Source organism: Chlamydotis macqueenii, chromosome 1 (assembly GCF_036417535.1).
Source record: "Chlamydotis macqueenii isolate bChlMac1 chromosome 1, bChlMac1.mat, whole genome shotgun sequence".
NCBI classification, from domain to species: domain Eukaryota; kingdom Metazoa; phylum Chordata; class Aves; order Otidiformes; family Otididae; genus Chlamydotis; species Chlamydotis macqueenii.
The window spans coordinates 99,352,047-99,373,888 of NC_141556.1; the positions used below are offsets into that span (position 1 = coordinate 99,352,047).

The 21,842-nt window shown below is 41.1% G+C and overlaps 2 protein-coding genes across 5 annotated transcripts in view; one reads left to right on the forward strand and one right to left on the reverse strand.

Annotated features, from left to right (window-relative positions):
• The first annotated feature begins 270 nt into the window (after window positions 1-270).
• Window positions 271-21,842, forward strand: part of LOC104473120 (ADP-ribosylation factor-like protein 13B) — a 36,111-nt gene continuing 14,539 nt past the window's right edge. For 3 of the 4 annotated variants that reach the window (XM_086763105.1, XM_086763099.1, XM_086763081.1), the window contains exons 1-6: window positions 271-522; window positions 969-1,021; window positions 3,011-3,068; window positions 3,369-3,512; window positions 4,375-4,445; window positions 6,242-6,491. In XM_086763105.1, coding sequence (XP_086619231.1) covers window positions 3,454-3,512; window positions 4,375-4,445; window positions 6,242-6,491 — 380 coding nt within the window. In that variant the 5' untranslated portion in view covers window positions 271-522; window positions 969-1,021; window positions 3,011-3,068; window positions 3,369-3,453. The remainder of the gene's footprint in view (window positions 523-968; window positions 1,022-3,010; window positions 3,069-3,368; window positions 3,513-4,374; window positions 4,446-6,241; window positions 6,492-21,842) is intronic. The other variant, XM_086763092.1, reaches the window with a different exon arrangement.
• On the reverse strand, window positions 8,790-21,399 carry STX19 (syntaxin 19). Its single transcript, XM_086763117.1, has 2 exons — window positions 21,088-21,399; window positions 8,790-10,941 (listed from the first exon to the last, which is right to left on the reverse strand). Exon 2 carries the CDS (start codon window positions 10,856-10,858, stop codon window positions 9,983-9,985), a length of 876 nt encoding a protein of 291 aa, XP_086619243.1. The 5' UTR covers window positions 10,859-10,941; window positions 21,088-21,399; the 3' UTR covers window positions 8,790-9,982.

Genomic DNA, 21,842 nt, shown 5'->3' on the forward strand with positions numbered 1-21,842 from the left:
CCGCGCACGCCTGAGGGGAGGTGCCGGCGCTTCCCTTCGGGCAGGCGGACCGGTGGGGGGGGGCGGGCGTTCTGGCCTCGCCCCCTTACAGCTGATTGGCTGGTCCTCCGCGGGGTGGTAACCTCCTATTGGCTAGCCGCGGGCTAGCCCTCGCTTGTCCGCCCTGGCATCGCTTTGCCTGCGTTGGCGTTCCGCTGCTGCCGAGAAGTTTGTCCTTTCCCACATCCCGTTAGCAGTAACCAGGGGTTACCGGCCTGGTTACGCGTCCCCAGTCCCTCGGAGATCTCGGCTTCGACCAATGAGCGGCTCAGCATGAGCGGGGCTCCGGGCACGTGACCCAGGAGCGGCCGCGCAGCGCTCGGGGCGGCGGAGCCGAAATGGGAGAACGCCGCAGCCGCCACCGCCGCTTCCCCTCCCCTTGCGCCCCCTCCTCGTGTTCGGCCGTGTGCTCCCGTCGCCCGGGGCAACACCGGTCGCGCTGGCAGCCCTGAGCGCGCGGCCGGCCGGTGCGGAGCTGCGGCGGTGAGTGCCTGGTGCCGGCAGCTGCTGCTGGCGCTGCTGGCGGTGCTGCTGGGAGGCGGCCGGCTGCGCGGCCCGGCCCCGTCTGCCCAAAAAGCGCCACAAGCCCCGCGGGGGGTCGGGAGGTGCCGCGGGAGAGGGCCGGAGCTGAAGCGGGGCCGCCCCCACGACACGCAGCCGGGGGCAGGGGCGGGAAATGGTTCCGTGGGGCGGCCCAGGCGCCGGCGCTGTGACCGGTCTGTCCGTGCGCTGCGCGCTGAGCCGTTACATTTCGCCGCTCGGCAGAACGGGCTGGAAACTTGCGCGGCCGTGCTCTCCGAGCCAGCTCCGCCGGGGCTGACCCGTGGGCTGGGACAGCGTCCGCCCCTGCGCGGGAGGGTTTTTGGCAGTGCGGTGCCTTCTGCGGAGCCCCGTTTTGATCCTTGTCACCGTCTTGCTCTCCTTTTCAGGGACCGGTTAGTTCTGCACACACGGAGCTCGCTTGTGGAGAAGCTCTTCTCGGGTAATCTCATAGAACGGGGTTTAAGTAGTTCAACAGGATCTGCCGTCTCTGCTGGGGAACAAATCTGCCCTGTTTCTGCCGTGGAGCCCTGGCAGAGCCGTGCAAAGGCACCCGTGAAGGCAGAAGCTTCAGAAGAGCAGGGGTTGTTATCCCAGGTGATGAGGTACCTCATAGATCTGTGAGGGATGGTTCCCCTAGTTTTTTCCACTTTCCTTGCTCTCGACTGGGAAGATGACAACTTTGGAAAGTTTTCCTATTTAATGATTCCGTTTTCTGCATCATCTGAAATGACCTTAACTTGAGGTTAGTTATCATTTACAAGAGGTAAAAAAATTTGTGTTTTTAAAAAGCAAACTGTCTCTGGTAACTCCAAGTATCCCTGCTCTCAGTGAATCTGCTCATGGAGGCAAGCTGGCAGCAGAGAACATCTGTCTGCGTCTCGGCTGCTCTGGTAGGAATGCAGTTGGGGTTCTTTAGCTTCAGCTGCTGATCAAAATGGGACCTCGGAGGACAGGAGCCTATGAGCTGAGGCGATAGTGCCCACTCCTTCTGCACGGGCTGTGATCATCTCCGGAGGGGAGATCGGTCTGTGGTTAACCGCCATCCTCTGTCCCATGACATACTGGCGTAGGCATGGAGGTTATTCCCCTGTTTCACAGCTCCCCCACTCCCGTGCCCCTTCCCCAAACAAGAACAGCTGATGACTTGAGCCCCAGCTCTGGAGGGAGCCACTCAGGGCAGGAGAAGTGGCGTGTTGGAGAGCTGGATGCCAAGACCACTTTGGGTTGAGTCGCTGCCAGACTCGCTTGATTCCTCACGAGGCTCCTTCTCCTTTGGTTCCAGTGGTTCCTGCTGGACTGTTCCTGTGATAGACAACTCCAGTCACGGGTGATTTTTGCCCAAGTTAAAATCTCCTTCGGATACACACTGGATTTTCCATTCTTCCACGTGAGCCACCAAGTTCACTTGGGCCCCGGAGCAAAGACCATCCCAGGAACGGCTTTGCCTTGTCCAAGCAACCCACGCTGCCTTTCCCAGCCTCTGACAGGCACTGGCCTTTCAAAGACAGTAAAGTCAGGAAGCTCAGTGATGAGCGCAGCAGCCTGTCAGTGAACAGCTCTCACGTGCTCAGATCAAAGCTGTCATTGTCTTGGCCCCACCTTGGGCAGCAAGAAGGACTGTGGTGGGTTGACCTTGGCCAACAGCTGAAGACACAGCCAGGGACTTGCTGGAGAGGGAGAAGAGAGGAGGAGGGTGAGAAGACTTGTGGGTAGAGATAGTGGCCATTGAATGGGGAAAGCAAAAGCTGCGTCCTCCAGCAGAACAAAAAGAGCCATTCGGTCACTGCTGCCCATCAGTGGGTAGATGCTGAGCCACCTTCTGTCAAGCAGAGCCTCAGCATGCGTCCTGACTGCGTGTGCAGACAAGCGCAACAACCACGAATGTTTCCCCTCCTCCTCTTTTCCCTGAGCTCTGTTTGCTGAGCACAATCTCATCTGGTATGGAATATCCCTCTGGTCCATTGGGGCAGCTGTCCTGGCTGTACCCCCTCCCAGCCTCCTGGCTGGGGGAGAGTGGCGCAGGGCAGAGCGGGAAGGAGAGAAGCAAGCACTGTCCAGCGAGAGGCAAAAGATTGGTGTGTTCTCAGCAGTGGTTTGGCCAAACAGACAAAGCACAGCCTCACACGGAGTGCGGTGCAGAAGAAAGCAGCCAGACTCGTGACATGCTCCTAGGAGGGAGGCTGTGGATGGGAACTGGGGAAGGAAAATTGCCCAGAGCTTGCCGGTGAAAGGCCTTTACCTGGACAACGGCTGTTGTTTGCAGGAGCGTTGTTTGAGCTGAATAACCAAGGGACTTTCAAAGCTTGTGCATCTTTGTGCACTTGACCGCACGGTTTTTATGAGTTGGAGTGTTTCATAGCTCAGCGTGCGTACCAAGAAAGAAACATGCGCATCATCTCAGCATTATTCTCCATTGTTTGCTCCACAGAGAAACCTCAGCAAGAGGAACCCAGAGAACCCAGTTTCCTTGTTGTGGATCTGTTTGTGTCAGTGAGGCAAGCCCTGGGATTTCAGAGCTTCCTGTATGTTCCTGCTTTAACTTGCAGGTTTCCTTATGTGCAGTGGTCTTGCCTTCTTATTTTGGAAGAGTGCCGTGTTGTTGCTGCCCAGATACGTAAAATGGGGGCAGATGAAGAGTGAGAGGATGGAAAAGGGAAAGACACCATGAGACTGTCCTGGGGCTGACTGAATACGACACACTCTGAATAAACAGGCTGCTGCTAGGGAAATGGCTTGCCTCGCTTATACACTGGGGCTAACTATGCATTTCTTTTTTTTTCCTGTAGTCTCTCTCCCAGTCTTCTTGTGTTCCCCTGGCCTGTCCCCATCGTTTCTGTAGCCTTCTTGGCTCTAACTGGCTAACAAAGAGGGATGTTCAGGCTATTGGCCAGCTGCTGGAACTGGTTAAAACAACGCCAGGAACCTGTCAGGTAAACACATGAAAGCATTTTACACTTCTGTGCTGACCTTCCCAAACTGTATTTCATGTCCTCTCACCTATGCTTTGCTGTCTTAGCTGTATAACATGGTTTCCTATTTTTTAATTCTGAGACAAAATTCTGTAATTTTTTTTTCTCCAAGAGAGAATCAAGACATCTTCTGAACTTAAAAAGTTAATTCAGGTGTTGTTTCTGACTTCTGCAACGTGCAAACTTCAAAATACTTGGCCTTCACCTACTGTTTGCTCAAGTTGAGCGTTATGGGATGATGCTGTTTCCTAAAATGTTGTATGTGCTCAACAGCACTGGTTTGCACATTTGCAGTGCAGATTGCTCCTGCTTGAAACCAAGGCACAATGAGTAGCAGTGCCGCTTGTTGACAGCATCTGCTGTTGTCTACACAAGTGTTGTGTACTGAAATGAGTTTTGAGTAGAGGCACGACTTTGAAGCAGAGTGACAGTGAAAATACAGGGGAATGGGAAAGAAATGACGGAAATTGTTTGAGACCATGACCACACCAAAAGAAAAGGATAAAATTGGCAGTACCGTGAAACTAACTTTCAGCAGGCAAATACAGGTTGAAAGCAAAATCCGTGTCTCCTGTGAAACTTGGAGCACAATCTTAGACTTCTCATTTCATACCTTCTTCTGCTGTTCTGTCTAATCTGAGAGTTGGACACCTTGAACAGCAGATACCAAGCAGCAGGCGTTGTTACAATGGTGTATTTTGATCCCTATTCTTCCTGCTCCTTAGTGGTAAATTTGCTAGGCGTGTATGAATGAAAGAAGTGATGTCTAGCTAGAGGAAAAATGTTTGAAATATGTTTCTTGCTTTTTTTACTCCTTATGAAGGAAGGTGACTCTATTAATGGTGGGTCTGGATAATGCTGGCAAAACTGCTACTGCCCGAGGAATTCAAGGAGGTAAGCCATTAATTGGTTTATCATCACCTCAGTGGAGCATTGAAAGAGAGAGTGTAATTACTAATTTTCCATCCTTTTAATCTAAAAATATTTCTTCATCTCTTCATTTATCTCTCCCTCCCATACTGTGGAAAGACAATTCTGGTAATGGTACCCCCCAAAGTAGGACAAGGGTGGTTGCCAAAGTGAGCAGGTCACAGGCCCCATTGTGTGAAGAGCTGCAGATGAGAGAAAAATGAAGGAGTCTTACCTTTGTAAGATCAAGATTCTGATTTTTGATATCAGGCAAGTCACACTGCGGTGACTGTAAAGGTCGGTGCTGCCAATCATGTGCTTAATGCTCAGGAGAAGCAGCAGAGCAAGCTCTGCATTTGCTTGTTGGCCACTGCACCTACCATCATGTTGAGCTCCCGTAGACCAAACCCGTGGTAGTTCAACCAAGTGGCTACCATTCTGCTACGTCTTTGCCAAAGGTAATAGGATGGTGTGGAGGCAAGGTAGATACTCTGGAGAGAGCTGCCTCTTCAGGCGTTGCACCAGGCAGCATTACAGCCCTTACTCCACTGAGACAGGAAAAAATTGGCGCACAGAGGTGCTGAATTATCTGGGGAACACCGAGACCCAATGATGAGTCCCTTGATGCTTCTGTACCTTGAGTTGACCCCTGTCTTATTAACTGCGCTGAATGCTAAATGGCAACAAAATCTGTTCTGGGTTCTTGTTTAAATTTCATGAGCATCAGAGTGTATTTTGGGAGTAGAGGAAGGTTTTTTCAGTAGCTCAGTAAAGAGCTGAAGGAACATTGTCACTAAAAGGAAGCCGACTGTCTCCATCAGTTGCCTGAAGTGAAAGAAAGTGTAGGACAAAAACTCTGAAGGCTGTAGACCACATTTAAATTCAGAATTACTCTGAATTAGTGAAATGATACAAAATACTCTGGCTACTGATGTGTTTCACATCTTAATGTACATCAGAGAAATCTATGCACCTGTTTTGGTTTTTTTTTCCCCCTTGCGTGCATGTGAACTTGCTTTCAGGTGACCACCCAGTAGCATGCATACATGAGTAAACTTTAGAAAAAAACCAGCTTTCTTTGCCCTCCGGAAAGGAAGACGGCAAGCAAAAGTGTCAAATAGAAAGCTCGAGATTTTGAGCATATTGCATGGCAAACTGCAAAACAGACAATAAAACGACAGAAAAAGCCAAAGGCCAAAACCTGATCTTCACAGAGGCAGTCAAGGAATTGACATCTCAGAAGAACATGGTTTCAATCGCTTTGTCTCAGCTCTTGGTTTGACCTTTTGAAGCTGTTTTGGCAACCGTGAGGGGTAAAGAATAAACTTGGCAGAGCACAAGGCTTCCCAGTTCATCATGTGTTAACGGTTTTGTTTGTTTTTTTTCTCACACGTGGATTAATGCCATGCAAATTCTATAGAACTGTTCCGACGGGAGCAGTGGTGGTGAGGGGGAAAGTAAAAACTGCAGCGCACTGAACACCACTGCAGTTTAATGGTGGTGTTCAGTATTAAAGATTACGCTTTTGCCCCCCACCCCGCCCCAGTGCTCCTATCTAAATTCCCGTAGAGGTTGAGAGACCAATGCGTTCATTTGAAATTCCCCGAGGAGAGGGGAAATCTTAATGTAAAAAAATAGGTGGTTAGCAATATGCTGTCACTGAACAGGTTTCCTCCATGTTTTTAAAACTGGAATTTTGCTAGACAAATCACAATGTAAAATGCTGTTGAAATAACTCAGGACACTTTTGACTGAAGGATTTTTTCTGTGAACTCTGACAGAGTCTCCTGAAGACGTGGCTCCAACCGTTGGGTTTTCCAAGGTTAACCTGAAACAGGGACGCTTTGAAGTCACCATCTTTGATTTAGGAGGCGGAAAACAAATTCGCGACATCTGGAGAAATTACTATGCCGAGTCCCACGGTGTAATATTTGTGGTGGATTCCAGCGACGTGGCAAGAATGGGAGAAACCAGAGAAGCCATGAGAGAGGTTTTAAACAGCCCTAAGATATCAGGAAAACCCATGTTAGTGTAAGTAATGTTCTGAAATGTTCTCCTGACAGCCTGAAGTGTGGTAAATGTTGCCCTTCAGTACACCTTCTCAAGCAGTGTTTCTGTCTAGTACAGACATAAGTAGAAAGTATCTTAATAGTACCGTAACTTTAGCACTAAGCAATATGACAATGAGTTTTCCAGGATTTCTGAAGTATTTATTTATGCCAATCTTAGTATTCTGTGAGTGAACAGAACCTTTTTGTTCTTTCTTTCTTCCACCCTCCTTTCCCTCTTGAATTGTACACGGTGATATGCTGAATACATTCACTGCATCTGACATTAGATCTTCCTTAATCTTGCTCAGGGATTTTTATTTCTCTTCATTAGCAGTGTTAAAATAAGAATAAGGTTTTGGGTTTTTTTTTTCTCTTTACAATTCTAACATTACTCAAAATGGTATGACAGGTCAAAGGCTTTGCAAGTTTGGCATGGCAACATGGTGTTAAGAGTGTTACTATTTAGGCCTAGATTGATTACTTAAATTGTAAATGATTATATTCTGCAATATCAGTAATCTCTCATCAATAAATGTCTTGTTCAATTAACACATGGTGGTGCTGCTGATACACGATCAGCAAAATCTCATCAAAGACTGCTTAGTTTAATAGTATTTGGCATGTGCTTTTGTTTCAGTGCATGTGTTTTAATAAAAAAAAAAGTTTCAGAAGTTCTAGAGACATTCTTTCACAGAACAGATAGATTCATGAACTTCTCTGCTTAAAAACTAGGTTTTGTAAAATATTGGAAAGAATGTATTTTATTAAATTCAGCCACACAAACAAAATTTGTGTTTGAGGTTAGAAAATAAATTATGAAAGTTTGATATGTTTTATCAGGACTATATCTTTATATCTAGTGGGCCATATCACCTCCATAATGCAGTAATTACACAACATTTCTGTGATATCATGAAGAATCTGTAAAGCTAAGAGGGAGAGGCCTCTTACTTTTTAAGAAGTAGTGATGATCCGGTGGTTTGAGGGCGAAACTGGCTAATCTTTTTATATCAAGTGCATTGTAGTTCAGCAAGTTAATGGTGTATATATTGAAAAATAGATTAGATTTTAACTTCCATTGGTATCTAAATGCTATTAGTATAGGGAAGGCAATAATACCAAGTTAATGCAGCTAGTTTAACTTAAATCTGTTCTGAAAATGCAACTGTGACAGTTGACAACTGTGCAGTGTTTCTAAATAAATACAACTTTAGGGTTGTACCTGGTGCATCTGTTTGTCTTTGAAATAATCTCTGATTACGCTTTTTTTTTTCTTTTTTTTTTTCTTCCCCCTTTTTTTTTTCCTATGTGTACTTCTGATAGATAATAATAAAAAAGGCGGAATTACCTTTTTCTTTTGTATTTATGGACTTTCATCTCTCTGGACAAAACTAATTTTGCCTGTTGGATCAGGGAAAGATTAAATATTCGTGACTGGTAGCTACGATGGCCCTTTGACATAAACCATTGCTCATCAGACAAGTAAATTTGTGTATTTGTAAAGGAACATTCCAGTTATCAGGTTATCAGTATCGTAGCTGTGCTTTGTAATATTTTCCTTACTAGTTAATAAAACTTAAAAAGGAGCAATACTGAAGTGGTAGCAATGGGTAAGAAGGCAGGAATTTGCCTCTGGACAAGAATTCTGTTCTGACAGAGTTCTTTTCTTAATCTGTCTTTATACCATGGACTGCCTCAGAATATATAAAAGAAAATCCTGAAACAGAAATTGCATTCTCTGTTAGGTAAATTAATGCTTACTAGAACTTTCATCCTGTTTCACTTGTACAGGTCCTGGTGTTCAGAACATTAGGATTTGGATTAAGAAGAGTGCTGTTGTTGAATACTTTTAGAAAATTGGTTGTTCAATAGTAATTCCAAGAGGAAATAAAATACAATTTATGTAACTCTATACTAATGAAGAAACACATTCCCTAATATACTCACCTTTTCTTACATACTCTGACCTCTCACTAGTTCCCCAAGTCTTACCCTCTTTCTGCTTCTCTTCCCTGCCTCCATTCAGCATTTCCCCTCTGACTGGGTAGGCACATGTTGTGCCTGGTTGTGGTGCAACAAGCGAAGGTCTCGGCTGTTAGATGCCTTTGAGAACAGGTGACGTGAATGAAATAAAACAAGTTTGGATCTCTCTCTTCTAGCCGTGTGAATTTGATGTACTACTACTTACTACACCTTACTACTAGTAAGGTATGAAGATAACAGAAGGCTCTTCTCAGAGGTGTGGTGGTAGGATGAGTAGTGAGTGGTAGACAAGAGCTGCAACCAGGGAAATTCCTGTCTTTATTTGAGTAAGAATTTGAGCAAGCAGTTGATCTGGATGTCCCCCAGAAGTTCCTTCCAACCTAAATCAGTCTCTGGTTCTAGATTATGTTTATTTTTGTAAGAATGGAGTTTTATTTCTTTATTATATTTTTTCCTTCATTTTTGTACTAGCGAAAGTGAGACTGCAGAGGCAGCTGCATATTTAGATAGGCTAGGCAGCAGTAAGAACATGTCTCATCGCTGTGTAGTAAGGTATCATATTCCCCTATCCTTACCTGGTAGGGGTCTGCCTACGTGGCTGAATAATGTCAATATCTCTATGTTGGTTTATTAATGCTTGGCTTTTCAGCAGGCTGCTAACAAATGTCTCTGCAGGTTTGGTGACACGCTCTTCTGCTGTTAGTGATCTTTAATGTGTTCAGAAAATACCAACTCAACACCTATCTGTAAGAAATACAGCATGGTGTTATTATAATAAATAACCTCATGTCTGGTTTCCATTCCATAATTCAGTGCACACTGTCCTACTATAACATAAGCATTATTTCATGGTGTTAAGTAGGTAAGTTAGCCTATAAGGAACTCTTCTTATAGAGGTAGTATTGAAACACTCCTGATAACTGTTTTGTGACTTCTTTTTTGGTTCAGGCATCATGTTCTGGGTTGTCACTAACAATGTCTGCTTTATGTGTAGATTTTTTTTTTTTTTTTCAGAATTTCAGATTCCTGGGAAAAAAAAAAAAAAAGACTTAGACTTTGAATCAAGTAAACATGAGTGTAAAAAAAACACCAGGCAATTAAAAATACTAATTATTAGTTTATAAAAGGTAACTAAACCATTCTTATGAAGCCTGTCTTTGAGATTAACAATATTTTCAATGCTTCCCAAAAGCACAGGTAGTTTCTTGCCACATTATTTTATTGCCACATTATTTTGAGTGGAAGAACAAAAAAGTGCCACTTGTATCCTTTGATCCTTTCCCCTAGTTCATGTGTTTCTGTGAAAACCATAAAATTCTTTACATTCTTCTAACTCTATTTGGAAAAACAGATACATTTTTTTCCTGAGAGCTCTGTGGAAGAGGAAGTGGGAAGAAAAATGAAGCAATAGAGGGATCCTGAGACTGCTTTACAAGATCAGTTTACTAAACAGGAACCATTGGTAATTCAAACAGTTTACTTCTTTTGTCATTTGCAGCACGGACAACACCAGCAGCATACTGCTTTGCAAGGGTTTCTTTTTCGATACTTGACTGCAAGCCCAAATTTTTCTTTAGATATTTGAATGTATTCTTGAGTGTTGTTCATAATGATTTCAATGTTGTTGATCATCTCCCCTTGCTCCTCCACCAGAACAGATATCTGGATAAAAAGTTCCTTTAAGTCTTTGATCTGGTTCTCCAGATTAACTAGTTCTTTGTGTCTCTGTTCAATCTCTGAAAGCTGAGCTTTGGTAATTTTGACTTCAGTGAGTAGATTTTCATTGAAAATCTCCCATTTTCCTTGTTGGAGCATGTCATTGACTTCTTCCTCAGATACTTCTTTACCAGCTACTTCAAGCTGACGAACAATAAATCTTCTGCATTTCTCTTGCTTAGCAGTTATAGCATCGTTGTATGAGAACATAGCATTTAGGTAACGCTGGGATAAGAAAGTGTGCTGAGAAGCTAGGATTCTTACTGTTGCACGTGATGGCCCATGTTCACTTTCAGCTTTTTTCACTGCTTTTGACAGTTCATCCAAACATTTTCGTATGTGCTCTGCTTGAATTTTTATTTCTCTTGCAATGTTAGATTCTTTTTTAAGAACACTGAATCTTCTCATTGAAGATAATAGGCTTTTTTGTTGTTGACTGAATTTATGAACTTCCTCCGCCAAATTATTAATTTCATTCTGAAGCTTCTGGATTTCATGCAAGTGCCTTTCAGTTATGGGCTCTTTTTCATAAATAATGGCCTGCTGTTCAAACTCCTCCTGCTCTTCCTGTACAGTTGCACTGTTGTTTTCTCCAACTATGTGTAGTTCCTTAGCTCTCAGTTTAAGCTCTTGGAGGCGATCTTTCATGGTTTTTGTGTTCAGTGTTTTTCAGGTTTTTCCCCCTCTTGCAACACAGGGAGTTAACTCTAGTATCTTTTTTTCTTGTTTAACTGAAATCAAAGTGTAACAACAATCAATGTTAGCAGTTATATGTATACATGAAAGTAGTTTTAGAGATAGAGCTACTTCCCTCTGCACAAAAGTAAAGTAAAAGTAGCAATGAATTGGAAGTGGTAGGTATTCTAAACAAATGTACGAGATAGATGGTGTCAGTGTGCTCCACCATTTAATCCAGTTTCTGCAGGACTTAATCATAACCTAAAGTTTTTAATTTCTCTTCAGATGGGTATGGTTAACAGTCTTCCCTCAGCTTCTTGACTATAGTGTTTTTTCTACATACGGGGATTTGTAGCCCAAGCCCATTTTTCTAGTAGAATTGTGGTGTAGGGTCCAGAACTTAGAACAATGGGAAAGATGGCATGTGGAGAGGAATTTATTTTGGGGAGGAAGAGTGGAGTAACTCAAATTGTTATTTTATCAGAATTCTGTATTTGATGAAAATGAGTCAACTTTTAAATCTTTTTGGAAATAGAAGTGAGTCTGCTGCTCCATTTTTGGATTCTCAGTAGAAAACACACACTTCAGCTTTTAAGGTTATGAGATAGACTATCTGATGAATCAGGGTTCTGGCATGAATAAGCTACTTTAGTCTTTTAGTTTAACCACACTGAAAAACCTTTCTCCATTTTCCTTGCCTTCCCTTGCCTGGGGAGTTAAACTGATAATAATTGAAGCAGTTAACTGTACAGCAAAACAGAACTCTAATAATTTATCATGAAAATACTTTTTTTTTTTTTTAATGTTTGAGTTTTCACAGAGGAGGATCCATATTAGTAATGTTGCAGCTTGAAGATTTTCTAAGCCTTTTTTGGCTGAGAGAGGGCGGGCTGTTCAGCCTGGAGAAGAGGAGGCTCCAGGGAGACCTTACAGCAGCCTTCCAGTACCTAAAGGGGGCCTACAGGAAAGATGGGGAGAAACTTTTTAGTAGGGCCTGTTGCAATAGGAGGAGGGGTAATGGTTTCACATTAGAGGGAGGTAGATTCAGATGAGATAGTAGGACACAATTTTTGACACTGAGGGTGGTGGAACACTGGAACAGGTTGCCCAGAGAGGTGGTGGATGCCCCATCCCTGGAAACGTTCAAGGCCAGGTTGCAGGGGGCTCTGAGCAACCTGATCTGGTTGGAGATGTCCCTGCTCCTTGCAGGGGGGTTGGACCAGATGACCTTTGAAGGTCCCTTCCAACCCAAACTGTTCTGATTCTCTATTATTACATTGTCATTTGCAGTCTTCATAAAACTCAGCAAATGTACTTGTGCACCATAGTGGGATACAGTTCATACTGTTTCATATTTAATAGAAAGTGGATTTAATTCTATTTTCTACTTCAGTTGTTGTGCCAGCTTTACTGGAGATATAATTAAGAGAAATCTTCTATTGTGTATGTTTTAGAAAAATATCTAAGTTCAACTATTTTTAATTATAGGGAAGTATTTTCCTCAAACTCTACATGAATGTTTTCCTTGGACTATGATCAAGAATGGAAAGTTTAGTAAAAAGGAAAATGTTCAGGACTAGAAGACAATGGGATTTTTACTTGGGGTCTTCTGGTGAAATAAAATGGGTGTCTTTCAAAGGGCTGCTCAGGCGTAAATTTTAAACAGTACAGTAGTATCTTTTGGCTGTTTTCAGAGGTTTCAGAACAGTTTTCTGAAACAGTAGTGTTATATAGGTGCATTTCTTTTTAAACCCCAATTCTAATGATTTTTTTTTTTTTAGTAAGCAAATGCAGTATTTTTTTTATAGTATCCAAACGGATGCATTTGTAATAACTGCAAAGGACCAATCCACTAACCTGTCTATTTGGGAACTATTTTGTTACATTTGAACTGCTTCAAATGACACTGCTGTGGTATCACTGCTCCCTTATGCACATTTAAAGTCCCTAAATAGATTTTTGCATAATATATATGGAGTTGCACAGTGTGAACATATCTTCCACAGACTTAAATCTGTCTACAGGAGGATTAGCTGAAAAACAAAACTTGAAATGCTACAGTGATCCATCGTGAGAAAAAATACTGATATTCTACTCGTGTGGATTTCTCTTACCACCTTTTTTTTTTTTCCCTTAATGCCTTAATATTTGAATTTAGTGTTTGTTGATTCACATCAAGAGAACCCAAAAAGCCTTCCAGTTGTCAGAAGTTACAGTAATGTACTGAGACTTGTGATGAGGCAAGCTTGCAAATAATTTATTGCAAAACATTACTTTGGGGAGGGGAAAATGCAACGTGTCAGTTTTGTTACAGCAATTCCTCTTCATTGCCTAACTTGCTGTGAATCTCCCTATAGCAGAAGTCAGGTGATTTCTTGAGGCTAACATTCTTTAGGAATGTTTCAGAGCTGCTTGGCACCACAAAGACTGCCACAGGGAATGTTCAGTCTGGGGCATGTGAAAGGAACCAGGAGTGCTAAACAAGGCTTCAGAGAAGTGACCTGAAAATCTCTTATAGTATAGCCTAATAGATCTGTTGACCCATGTTAATTTAGCATGGCTTGACAAGCCTGTGATTAAAAGCAAGTTTTAAGGGCACCATTAAATGGTTATGATATGAGGTGGCAAGACTTTCTTGTATCTGAGAATTCAAGTAATTACTGAAAAGGTCGAAAATATGTATGCAGTCGTCCAGCTACCCCTTGAGAACACAGTACGCTTTCTCAAAAGGGCAGTTAATGAATTGGTCATATGATTAATCTCTTATAATTTTAGAGTAAGTTAAACACAGGAGCGTAAGAACTATGCTGGACTTCAATTTGTGTATCCATTAACAAATATTTTGGGTGCATTGGTTTTGAAATAGCTGTATTCCTTGAGGGGAAGAAAAAAAAAAGCAACAGAATTGCAAATCGGCAAATATTTTCAAATATTTGCAAAGAAGTAAGCAGAAGATACTTGAGTGCTGTTAATGGATTTTTTTTCTCCTTGTTTAAACAACAGTCTTACTAAAGAGTGGAATGTAAGCAATTGAACGCTAGTTTCGTATCTTATTTCCTATCAAGCTTGCCTTCAAAACCTGTCACTGAACGTGCTTGCCAATAAATGTGGTTGATTATACTGGCAACTGAAATGCATGCTGGTTTCAAATAAATAAGGATGTCTTCACGACAAAGATAACCTTGGAAATTGTTGGCTGGACTTCTTGAATGTTCCACAACAAGCTTTGTTCATATACTGAGTCCTTGGTGTTGTCCTGCCTGTTTGTGTATATGTATAGGGGCACATCCTGTTGTTCTTTTGATTGAGATGAAAGATTTATTTCCTTGAAGTTTTTGTCAATAGAGGGAGAATATGCCTGTTCCTTTTAGAGTAAAGGGAGTATATGGACTGAAAGCAGTTCAGTGACTTCAGTGCATCTCCTACATTCAAAAAAGTATTTTAAAAGATGATCCTCCTGAAGTGATAAAGTAGCACAGCCTAGCACATCCTCATCAGACTTTTTCTTCATTGAAGGTTGGAACATTTGGGTTAAAACAGCTAAGAAACTGGCTGCAGTAAAGGCAAAGCAAATCAATAGATAGGAAAGCATTAGCCTGTTAAACTGCAGCTTCAAATTATTGACTATGTTTAGAAATGGCCCTAAATGCTCCTACACATATAAATCTGAAGAGCATCAGTGAGGTTTGCCCAGGTTTCTGGCCATTCTTCAGTCATAAATGCTGCTGTGTCGTCTTTTATCTGAACTGTTACTGACACTGAAACCTGGAGCTGGAATTGGAGCTGGAATCACAAGCTGCTAGCCAGTCTTTAATAGAAGATAATCTGTAGAAATGGTGTTGCTCTAATCATATGGCTGAAATAACTTAGTCAAACTGGAGTGGCACTGTGCCTTCTTCTGTTCACACTTAGAAGCGATGTATGATTGAAAACATAGCCAAAGAATGGACAGGGCTACAGGATGGATTTGGAGAGGAGGTGGTAGATGTAAGGAAGGGAAAGGAGAAAGAGTCATGCCCAGTTTTGCCCAGTACCTAAGTTGCACTCAGAGTCCAAGGATTATTGATGTGCTTTCATACACGTATTTGGGGAGAGAAAGCAGGAATGCATATGCAACATTTCACTTTGGTCACTCTGGCATACCTTATCTTCTAGAAGGGCTTCCCTTCCCACCCCTCACAGTGTTTTTATCAGACAGATCCACTGCTGATTAAGTTTGTATTTGTTCTTCTGGTCGGCATCTTTATATATAGTTATATATAGCTGACAGGTTCAGAAATGCAATTTTCACATCCTTGTCAAATACATTTTAAGGATACTGTGGGAGTCTCTGCCTTCTGATACCCTTACTGTGTCGCTCATCAAGGTTATGAATTGCTCCAGTCAAACTGATGACATATATGGCCAGGAAAGTCTTTATAATGACAATTACCTCCGTACACTGATGAGGGGAATAATAGATCCGGACGACTGGACCACCATTATTAATCTGTCATGGTGATAAAGTATGTCCTAAATTTTTATATTATTTTCTCCATTTTTCAGGGGAAAAAAAAAAGCAAGTTGAAAGATCCTTTTGCTTAATTGCAAAGCAACCATACGTAATATTCGTCCACCTATCTAATTTATCAGTAGGCCCAGTAAACCGGGAGCCTACTTTCAAAAATGAGATTTGGGCTGCATTAAGTTAAAAGGCATAAACAGATATGTGAAGTAGGTAAGTTGATCATATAGAATTCTTATTACTGGTTGTAATTACATTTAATGGCTTCTTTTTTGGCTTTGATGAATTGTTTTATTTCCTCCTCACCTCCCAACTTACCAAAAACTCCTGTTTCTTTTAATTTCCATAGTTTTGTTCACTATTTCTTGCTTATTCAGCACCTTCATTAAAATGTCTGACACAAATAGCTCTGTTTGTATTTGATCTTTGATGCAATTTGCATGTCTTGTTATGCTCATTTTAATGTACTATGGTCCACCAGGAGAAGAGGACTTGCAGACAATCAAGGGACAGAATTCTCTCTTTAAGAGCTCTTTGAGATATACGATTTGCGTTGTCCATCATACTCCTTTCTTTATCTCTGCTGAAATAGCTACTTTTTTTTTTTTTCATGGTTGCAACAAAAATAAGAGTCAGTTTGTTTTCCTGTTCCTTAGTTAGCAGTCAATTAAGGGCACTGGGTGGAGGACACTTTCAGGCAACATGTCCCAAAGGAATTTCTGGTTACAAGTAATCTTATGTATTGTTTTATTTAATTTTTTAAAATCCCTTTCTAGGCTGCAGTGAAGTTACATTATAGCTCTGTTATATGGTGCCAACACCACAACTTATTTTTGAACACAATGGCTCTGAGTAATGTTTGGAGTCATACTCTGTTCTGGAACTGGATTACTGCTTTAAGTGTCTCAAGTTTAGCAACAAAAAATTAATAAATTTAAATGCCTACAGTTTTTAAGACACTTATAGTAGTCTGCGGGGAAAACTAGGGGCTTGAGTTGAGATTTCAGTTTGCTCCAAAGGCTATGCTCTCTCGTACATTCTCACAAGAAAAGAAGGAACTTGTTTGGTGTTTTGGAATCCTGCCCTATTACCCGAAGATTTATCTTGAGTAACTTCCTATAGATCATGTTTATTTTCTCCTTTGCTTAAAAAGTTTCCTTTAACTTAAATACCTTGTAAACAAACCTGCTTAAACCAAGGATTATCACACAGCAAGGGGGTTGGATGAAAATATCCTCTTAAAGCACCTCTGTCTTAAGATTATAAGTCCTTGGAAAAACATATTTAAAAATAGTTCTAAGTTCAAGTTTATGCTTGTGGCAAAGGTGGGAGTGGTTCGACAGGAAAATATCAAAGGCAGAGAGCTTGCCCTGGTTATGAACCTAAAACCAGATGCCATTATATATGGAAGGTAGCTAAATTGTATCAGAGTATATACGGTATGATAGTGCAAAATCAGTAACTTATTCAGCACAGAGGACAAGTGCTAATGGGCATCTCATTCTTAATATTAAAAAATACTAACATTCAAATGTCATTTATCAGCCTTTGTCTCTGGGAAGTAATCTGTAGCACATGGCTTCTGACATTGCCTACTGTGCGTAATGTTGAGGAAATACAACCTGGTTGCTTGTCACGTTGAGACAGTGTTACCCACCGTAACTGCCATAAGGCTACCCGGTGAAACTAAAATAACCAGTATGCAGGAGCACAGAAATGGTGCATTTGAAGCAAGGTAGCTTGGGAGTTCTCTAATTAGTGTGAAATAGATCATGGGAGGTGGAGAAATGTTGATACTGAGTGAAAACATGAGATTCAAATGGAATAAAACAGGTCTGTGTATTCAAGGAGTGGTTAGAATGGATAAGAATGAGTCTAAAGTTGCTGGAAAAGTGTAACCAAATCATGGTGCTGGAGTAAGCCCTCCAAGGGAGATATAGAAGGGGAAAATAGACCTTAGTTGCCTAAAATAATTCAGATGTTCTTGGGTGTTTGGCCAGAAAACTGTAACACAGTCATGTTGTACGAGATGTAGCTGTGTTGACTGTGTGGTGTTGCACAATATGGGAAAGAACCGTGAGAGGGAACAGAAGGGAATAATACGGGGCATAGACTTTAGCATTAGTGGAGTGGGAGAACACATCAGTTTGTGAATCATCTGTATTACAAGCTTTTACACTTGCAAAATCTCTACAAGTGGCAGTACTTCTCTTACATTTCAATTAGAAAAATGTGGTATTTTTTGCTATTTTATGAAGTATTTGGTTCAGAGATGCACAGTGAATCAGTGGCAAATCTAAGGTTGTTCCTTGGAGTTTTGGAACCTTGTGAATGTGTGGCTGTAGATGTGGAAGACTTGAGAAAAAGCGTCTACCACCACTTCCATGTCTACTGACAGAAGTTCTCATGTTCCCTACTGATACTTTGCGTAATGGAAGGTGGTAAGTTCATGCTTTCACACTGACGTAAATCAGTTACAGTGACGCATACTGCGCCAACAAGTCCTGACTGACAAAATAATGATCTCACTCTGCAGATGAGTTAGTCTGTAGATTATTCTCTGTAATTGGTAAGGGAATGGGATGTCCTTTGATTAAAAGCAAAACTGAAGAACTTATTAAATTTTTATGGTGATTTTTTCCACCTATTAAACCAGAGACTTACTGTCAGTAGTGCTCTTTAAGAGACCTCAGAAATGAGCAGCAGAGATAAGTAAAAGTATACATTGCCAATACTTGGGTTTATTTGTTTATTTCCAGCAAGAATAATACTAGAAATCAGCACCTTCACTTAATTAGCTGATGCAAATTTGATGGCCACCTATAGGTCACACAAATCCTCTGCCAAATGATCACGTAATTAGTGTCTAGATATTGATATCTTTTTAAAGCAATATTTGAAAATAAATTAGGAGCAAGAGAAAGGGCTGTAACAGGATAGAGGACAGGTGAAATTCTGTCCATTTAATAGTGTATATAGTTTGAACTCCTAGTTGATGACTTTGTATTGCTATAAGTCAGTTTCCCGACTTTTGTCTTCCTGACAGTAGAATTGCAAGCTCTAAATTTGTACTGTGCAACATCCCACCTACTTTAGGTTCCCATTTCATCTCTGTCAGACCATATAGCTACGTATCACAGCCTTGGAACTCACCTGTAATAAATGTAAGGATTTTCAGGCAGCTTTTTAAAAAACATATCTTACAGGCAACTTTGACTAAATAACTTTAATGTTTGCCTAAGTATTGATATATCAAGGTGAAACAGAGTATAAGAAAATAATTCCTATTTACAAATTTTGTAAATCTTATACAAAAATATATGCCAATGTCATTTATTGTTACTGCTTTTGTAACTACACATCTGGAAGCTGAACATAATATTCTTGATGTGGGCTCAGGCATCTCTGTATGCAGGCTATTTGATCAATAGGTATGATTAAACTGATAGCAGAGCAGAGTGTCTCGGAGAAATATGTTTTCAGTAAACAGGAATATGATTCAGACCTGAGGTGAGAATGAGGCCACTTAACCAAAATGAAACAAATTATAATTGTTTATATTCTTGTGACCACTTCAAAAAGTGATATGAGAATGAAGTTGCACTGGAGTTGCCTAGAGGTATTATAAACAGGGTGAGTTTAGAAACTTATTTCTAACTATTCTGTTATTTAAGTGTGACCTGGAGGAACTGTTCAGGGAAAAAGTTGAATTAGAGAAATGTCTCTTTTACCTCCCTGCAACTGCATGAAAGCAAACTCTTAATTTATGTTTGCAGGCAGAGGATCTTGTAGCACTTTATTCATCAGTTTTTCATTATAGCTTACCTTAATATTCAAAGGATTGTTTTGCATGAGAATTAAAGCCATGAAAAGCAAACTAGAGAAATTAAATGAGCCAGTTTATTTGAGAAAGGGCCTAACGTCAATCAGTAAAAGTTACTGATGGGTTTGTAATTGTTGTCAACAATGCAGAAGGCGCTGGGGCTTAGAGTGCTAAAGAAGAATTTAGTTTTTAAGATCTGTTAACACCCACCATTTCGATTATTTCAGTGTAGTGAAATGCTTTTAAAGGCAATCTGAAAAAAGTCTACAGAAAGAGGGGACTCGGAGCTTACTCTGAGAGTGGTTATGGTCTCCATGGGAGGCCTGAAACTGTTGGCTAGTTCTCCTATCTGCTCGTTTGTCAAAAATATGAAGAATTTTGCTTTATGCGAGTTCCTCGAAAAGCTAATGAACTGCCAGTAACTGAAGAGGAAAGCACAGACAAAACAATCTGACAAACTGACGTCTTTCTGCCTGTTTGTGAATGAGCTTGTTTTCTCAGGAATGCTAATTCAGTCACTCAAAATTATGGCTTGTTCAAGTAGCCTTAAAGACTGATACTCTTGATCTTAGATAAATCATTCTCATAAAGATACATTTTCTTTAAGTTGCTTTTAATCATGTTGATAGTTCTGATATTGTAATATTTTGACCTCAGAGATGCTTTGCTACTGGTTAATTTTGATGGCCACCATGCAGGTTTGACCCAAAATGTTAGGTTTGTGATAACTGACTCTGATTAAACCTAACCCCAAAAGCAGCATCTCTGAGATACTTTTACAGATTATTCCCCCCTCTACAGTATTTAGTTTTCAGTGTTACGTTACTGTATGAGAATCCCACACAAGTGGAGAGAAATGTGTAAGCTCCTGGAAAGTAATAGTGTTTAAAAAACCCTCCAAGTCTGCAAAGCAAGAAATCAAACATGCATGTGCACATCCCCTCATGCAAAATACCCAGTTCCCAAACAAACCCTTTCTGTAAGACTTCTTGGATTTTTGATGAAAGCTGAGATACAAATGTGTCCTTTTCATATTGGATTCTTTTTCAACAAATCTTTTGGATTGTACAGTAAAATTTAATACTGGTTTGGGTTTGTTTATTTTTCTTTTCTCTTTTCTCCTCATTGCTCAGTAATTTACATTTTAGAAACAGGTCGAGGCACACGCATAGTTTGCATTCAGACTTTGTTTTTCTCTGGCATGTCTTCTGGCTTCTAAGAAAAATATTGTTACCAAACTGTAGATGTCAGCTGTGCCAATGCACACATACACTCCCTGTCCACACTGTTTCCCGTGACTCTTAAAATAAAGTTCAAAAGCTCTCTAGTTGTTTTAAAAAATCCTACTTGATATAAAAGCAGTTGGTGCCTACCTCTTCTTTATTTGTTGCATAAAGTAAGTTTGTTAGAAGGTTCCAGATATACTTTATGTGAAATTGAAATAAGCTAGATATGATTTTAAATATGAAAGCTTATCATTCAGGAAACTTAATGTGATAAGCCACAGACACCCTCCTGTGCTTTCAAGTATGTTTTGGTATATACCTCCTGCAGTTTTTTAAACATGAAAAATTGCTATATATGAAGTTCTACTGACTTGGAAAATTAAAATCAAAGTCTATCCTTTAAGATAACTCTGACGTATCCCCTAAAGAAGGATTTTTTATGCATAAAACTTGCCTCAAAACCTAGCATTCCTGTGCATGAGCAGCAGACTATACTTACCCAGAAAAACACCCAATTCTTTGCAGGGTAGACATGCACTATTTGTATGTCTTGACACTTAGGCATATTTCCATTCTAAACCACACGACACAGCCTTTTTCTCATATTTGCAACTTTATAAACATTAAGTAAAGGAAAAGTCTTTACCTTTAAATCTTGTGCTGGTGGCTTTTTGTTTTGTCCTCTACAAAGGAACTCCTGATCGTAAGCTTCAGTATAATCTGAAAAACGTCGGTTTGAATATTTGCCTAAGTAATGTGTCTTGAGCGGCATTCCGTTCAGTATTTTCTGCATGCCTTCTGCTTCTAGTTCTTAAATAATTGTCCAAGGGTTCATCTTCAGGAGCGGTGGTGTGAGAGGGACGCCGACTTCTGCAGCTGCAGTCGACAGGCAAATTGATTGCTTTCTACGTGGGGAATCTGGTTCTGCCTGTTTGAAACCCAGCCTCGCCGGGAGGCGGATCGCTGCTGGAGCTGCCCGGTAGCAGGAAGCGTTCAGGAGCAGCTCCCGAAAAAGGGGCCTCCCGAACTGCAAGCGGAGCACTGCCTGCCTGTGAAGCACAGGTGTAAACGCAGGGATTGCTTGCTTCTGCACTGAAGCAGGAACGAAAAAGGAAGCAAGGCTAGATCATGTATATATTTACTTGAAAGGGGGGAAAAAAAATCCAGCATTATAATATTCTATATCACAGTCAGTACCTTAAAAATATTTTAACTCCATTTGTAAGTTTGACCTAAAGGCTCAAGTGCTGCAAGGGTGTACAGCAGGAAACGTATGACCTGTTCTATACCACTTCAGTTCTTGGGGAGCATAAGCTGGAGACAGCTACTTGGATACGTTGCACCTCAGCTGTATTTGTTAGAATACAGTCAGTATTGCAACAGGAGTACTGTGGAGAAAAT